Genomic DNA, 5158 nt, shown 5'->3' on the forward strand with positions numbered 1-5158 from the left:
TACCATACGTCCTTGTTATATTGACCATGGAGTGCAATAAGTTTGGCTTTACGCCGCGTTTGGCAATGGGGACCACCAGAAATGGGTGTCACACATTGTACCGCTTTTAGCAATGGGGACTACCAGAAATGGGTTTCACACATTGTAACGCTTTTAGCAACAGGTACCACCAGAAATGGGTTTCACACATTGTACCGATTTTACAAATGGGTACCACCAGAAATGGGTTTCACACACTGTACCGATTTTAGCAATGGGTACCACCAGAAATGGGTTTCACACATTGTACCGCTTTTGTTCAGCGTGACCAGCGAACACTTTATCCACAAGGCTATCGCCCCGCAGGAGGGAAAAACACACGGAGACACACGCGTCAGATAACAGACATCATGCTCATCAGTGTACCAACTTAGTATTTATTAACAATGGTTTACACGAGGACGTCAAGGCATACAGCTTTTCACCCAAGACTCGGAGCACCAGCTCTCAGAGTTTGTTGAAAAGTGGGATTCGCCGAAATGTTTGGTAGCTTGGTAGTAGCTGAGTGATATGGCTTTGCAGAAACTTGTCTGAGCGGCACTCAGGGTGTTGGCGATGAAGCGTTTTTTCATAGATGAGCATACCCTATTTGCGTCATTGAAGAGCATCTTGTCACAGTCCTCCTTAGTTTGTCCGTAGTGGACAGCCTGTGGAATGAAGTACGACCTTAGCATCTCATGGACTCAACTTGAATGTATGTGTTTGGGTTGGGTTACTGCCGATTTATACATCGACAGCTGTACATGTGTGCGAATACATGTATGTGTACACATGCATACTAAGGGCGCGCAACATACACACACACACACACACACACACACAGAGAGAGAGAGAGAGAGAGAGGACACACACGCACACACACACACACGTGTTGTTGGTCACTATGGAATAGGTTTATGTGTGGCGAGTTCTGCTGATATTAGTGTATGTGATATCTGTAGATGATGATAAGAGTCGATAGTCGTGTCGACAATAGTCACACTTTTACCTGCTTAAGGGTCGCGCGAAGAAGTGCACGAGAAAACGGCGTCGGTTGTAGTGCAAACGCACGAAAAGTAATAATTACATATGTCGGTTTCTTATACTGACAGAAACAAGTCAAAACATTGATTACACAACAGTCTCGTTTCCTGCTGACTGGGTTCCGTCCTACAGCGCACGTTAGTGCAATAAACAGTCCAGAATTTTTAGACTCATTAATTTGACTGGATACATACATATTCATCAGTGTGATTTGATGCATCTAAGCACTTGTATATTGCAACAACAATCCTTCAAATCCGTGTAAACTCAAAGTTCTCTGTCGTACAGCGAGCTCTGTCGTACAGCGAGCTCTGAGAAACAAAAACCTGGATCTCGTTTAAATCTCAAACGAGGCGAGAAGTGTTTGGCGGTCTGGTACGGAACTGATATATCATTCTCCTTGTGCGTTACAGAACTACACTGAATACGCGCAAAAACACTACAGGTGTAACCAATGAGCCGGATGCATTGTGTCCCAGGGGCAGTTTGTGATGTCTAAGTTAAGGTATGCTGCCTACACCTCACCATAAATTATAGAAATAGAAATTCGTTTAAAATTAACATTCACTTATAAATACCATTTTTTTTATGAAACAAGAAATTGGAATTCAGTGTTGTGTGTGGTGTCTATTTTCACTTTAACACGAAAAAATTCGGATGGCCCGAAAAGTAGGTCATTGTTTGAATTGGTTAATGACACTCATGTTCGGGAATGCCATGTATTGTTGAGAGTGCGTGAGTGTAGTTTTACCGCACACTTAGTTATATTCCAGCTATATGGCAGTGGTCTGTAAATAATCGAATCTGGACCAGACAAACCAATGATCAACAGCAGGAGCATCGATCTGCGCAAATGGGAACCGATGACGTGTGTCAGCGAACCTGACCACCCGATCCCGTCAGTCGCCTTTTACGACAAGCAAAGTCGCCGTTTGTGGCAAGCATGGGTTGCTGAAGACAGGTAGATATAAATGTGTTGCGGTATGGTAGGTGTGAACATCATGTCGGAGGACACCAGGTACGGGCTTCACACATTGTACGCATGTGGGAAATCGAACCCGGATCTCCTGCGTAACGAGTGAATGTTTTAACTACTCTTCTACCCCACAGACTCAGATAACTGTGTCGGGTGTCTGTACAGACGTAGCTATGGAGTTCGTTGCTGTACAGTGGTAGGCACGAAAATGTCGTTTTTACGTACATGAATAGGTGGAACTGTGCTGGTTGTCATACAGAAGTAGGTATGAAGATCGATAAATAGGTCTCTGTGAGCTGGTTTCCGCGTGTAATAGGGGTACTTGGATAGCCTAGTGGTTAAAGTGTTCGCTCGTCACGCTGAAGATCAGGGTTCGATTTCCTACATGCGTACAATGTGTGAAGCTCATTGCTGGTGTCCAAGTATTCAAATATGTAATAGTATCAACAACTTCAACTATACAATTATAACATCAGTTTTCCGTTAACCGACCTTTAACACCTTTTCTATAAACGACTATTTTTTGTCTTAGAGGTGTTAACTTCAAGTCCCCATTCAGTAGAATAATTCAACAACGAATCTAACATTAACAGAAAAAATACTTACTGCTTTACATTTGTAAGGAATACAGCTAACTTCTAATAAGGAAGTCTCACAATCACTTAGATATAAGGAAAATAGAAGTGGAGACAAAACTTCGCTTTATATTAGACCCGAATTATTCTTTAAGCATTCACTACTGTAGCCGCTAACGCTAACATACGATCACACGACATAACTGACATCAGTTTTCCATTTACACCTAACTTTGAAAATTTGTACCATAACTTATACCTGCCTACCGAGTCAAATGCACGCTTAAAGACAACGACATGACAATACACACGTTTATTAGTGTTAACGCGGTTACCAATTAATGAATGAAGAGATAACATAGCAGCATTAGTTACTGTACTAAGATGAGCCACTCATTCTCCACATGTCTGCTAGGCGGAGTTCGCCGAGACTGATATATATCACAACAAACCCTATTCATTTAAAATGGATAAATATCATTAAATTCCGGACTCACACATGAATAGCAGACATCGTGCTTGTCACAGCTGGGCGTGAAGCGGTTCTTGAAGAAGTATGGCAGGTCAAATGGAATGCTGCATCCGTTTGAATGGGAGGCACATCTTTGTGACGTCACTTCCGTGAGTACCGCAGCAATTACTGCTACCAGGGGGATAATGGCCTTCATTGTGTAAGCCTGAAAATTAACATCACTGACTTTAGTGAAAATCATTAATGAAAATTCACGGAAGCAGATTCTTCGTATTCACTAACTTTTCTGTTAGTGCTGCCCCGTAACGTGTATTCATAACACTGAATTTGTAGCAGAGGAGCTTGGAAATCGATTTTCACAAACGACTACTATATTGGCCATATTAAACATATACGATGGGCTTTCAAAATATAATGTTTTATCATTTTCAATGAGTGAATCTAGTTTCAGGCCGCTTTTAGCATTATCTTCGGAGTGTATGTAATGATACGTGTTCGTCAAAGGATTCGACTTCACGATTCTCTGCCTCATCTGGCTCTACAACTCAGGACCTCCTACCTTCAAAACCTTCTGAATCACTGCTCTCCAGAAAGAACTCTACGCTCATCACAACTGTTACTTTCTGTCCCGAGCTATAATCTAAAATCATTTGGCTCAAGAACCTTTTCATAAGCAGCACCCTCTCTCTTATTATCATCTCCTTCCCTAAGTACATTCCAAACTCAAGACTCATCTATTTCTCCGCTACAAGTGACGTCCAATCATTTGTACTTGCCTTCTGTATGACGGATCCAACTTGAGCTCAGGAAGAGCTTCGAGCATATGCCTGTGACATGGAATGGCGCTATAGAAATTGCATATCAAATATCTCTACATATATAATTCTTTGCTTACCTGTAATTAAGTGCAGGTGCATTTGGTTTCTGCTAGTCTGTCTTATAATGCTGCAGATAAAGGCAGTGGGAAAGGCAACGTGGTCAAACACACCTTAGCATTGTCGTGTGCAGACACTGTGCACTTATGTACTACTATGGATTGATGTTCTATTTCTTGTCTTTCATCAGCAAATGAAGACAGTACCTCACGTGACCAAATTCCTTGAACGAAACGCATCGCAGAAACATACTGATGAGCGACAGATGCAACAACAGTCTCAATACTTACAGTTACACGTATCACAATCCACTCAAACACTACACGATAATAGTTTTAAGCAAATTCACGCGGGCAGTTGCTTTTATTGCGACGTCATCCGCCCCAAAACGTAATTCGGGATACCTTCCAAAACATAATAATCGAAAGTTACATAACGGGCCGGATGCTGCTGAAATGGTATTAACATGAACACTGTGTAAACTTCCTCTGAATGTTGAATCCCGCTAGGATGAAGAATATGGGGTTATCGCATTGGGCGATATGAGATGTTGTAGGGCCTGTAAGTCTGCTTCCGGTACTAAGCTGAGTCCACACTCCCTCTGCGTGCCAACGATATCCATTTAATGAGTCTGGGCGATTATCTGTGATAGGTAAAATATTCAGGTTTATGTGGAACATCTTATACTTTGGTCTCATTCTCAGATATCCCCATACAACGCTGTTCAGAAAGACTTAATTCTGGGAGAGATTTGGTAGCCAAGTGGCTAAAGCGTTCGCCTGTCGCGCCGAGGAGTCGGGTTCAATTCTCCACGTGGGTACAGTGTGTGAACCCTATTTCTTGTGTCTCGCGCCGTGCTATTGCTAAAACTAAACTCACTCACTCACGTATATTTTATCACTATGTACACTGTAGATATTGTGTGAATGTCCACTGTGACGATTTATTATGGTGTGTCAGACATATGTTATTCAGTTATGTCTAAACTGTCGTATGCCACGGTTAGACCGCGATTATAATTGTGTTGTAACACTATTATCTTCGTGTAATTCTTTTACATTTTTGTTATAAATTTAACTACTTATATTACTACTCAAATGATTGTAGCATGTTATTAAAACGTGATTGCATGCATTCACTTGTAGATTAATAATGGAAGGTCACCATGTAGGTGAGACATTGCATGAGCGGTGGTGGT

At 41.7% G+C, this 5158-nt stretch overlaps 1 protein-coding gene across 1 annotated transcript; it reads right to left on the bottom strand.

Moving 5' to 3' along the window:
* Positions 1-393: 393 nt before the first annotated feature.
* On the bottom strand, positions 394-3284 carry LOC137272666 (conodipine-P3-like). Its single transcript, XM_067805049.1, has 2 exons — positions 3111-3284; positions 394-686 (listed from the first exon to the last, which is right to left on the bottom strand). The coding sequence occupies exons 1-2, from the start codon at positions 3279-3281 to the stop codon at positions 444-446; spliced, it is 414 nt and encodes a 137-aa protein (XP_067661150.1). The 5' UTR covers positions 3282-3284; the 3' UTR covers positions 394-443.
* Between the last annotated feature and the right edge of the window lie 1874 nt (positions 3285-5158).

Source organism: Haliotis asinina, chromosome 1, assembly GCF_037392515.1.
Source record: "Haliotis asinina isolate JCU_RB_2024 chromosome 1, JCU_Hal_asi_v2, whole genome shotgun sequence".
Lineage (NCBI taxonomy): Eukaryota > Metazoa > Mollusca > Gastropoda > Lepetellida > Haliotidae > Haliotis > Haliotis asinina.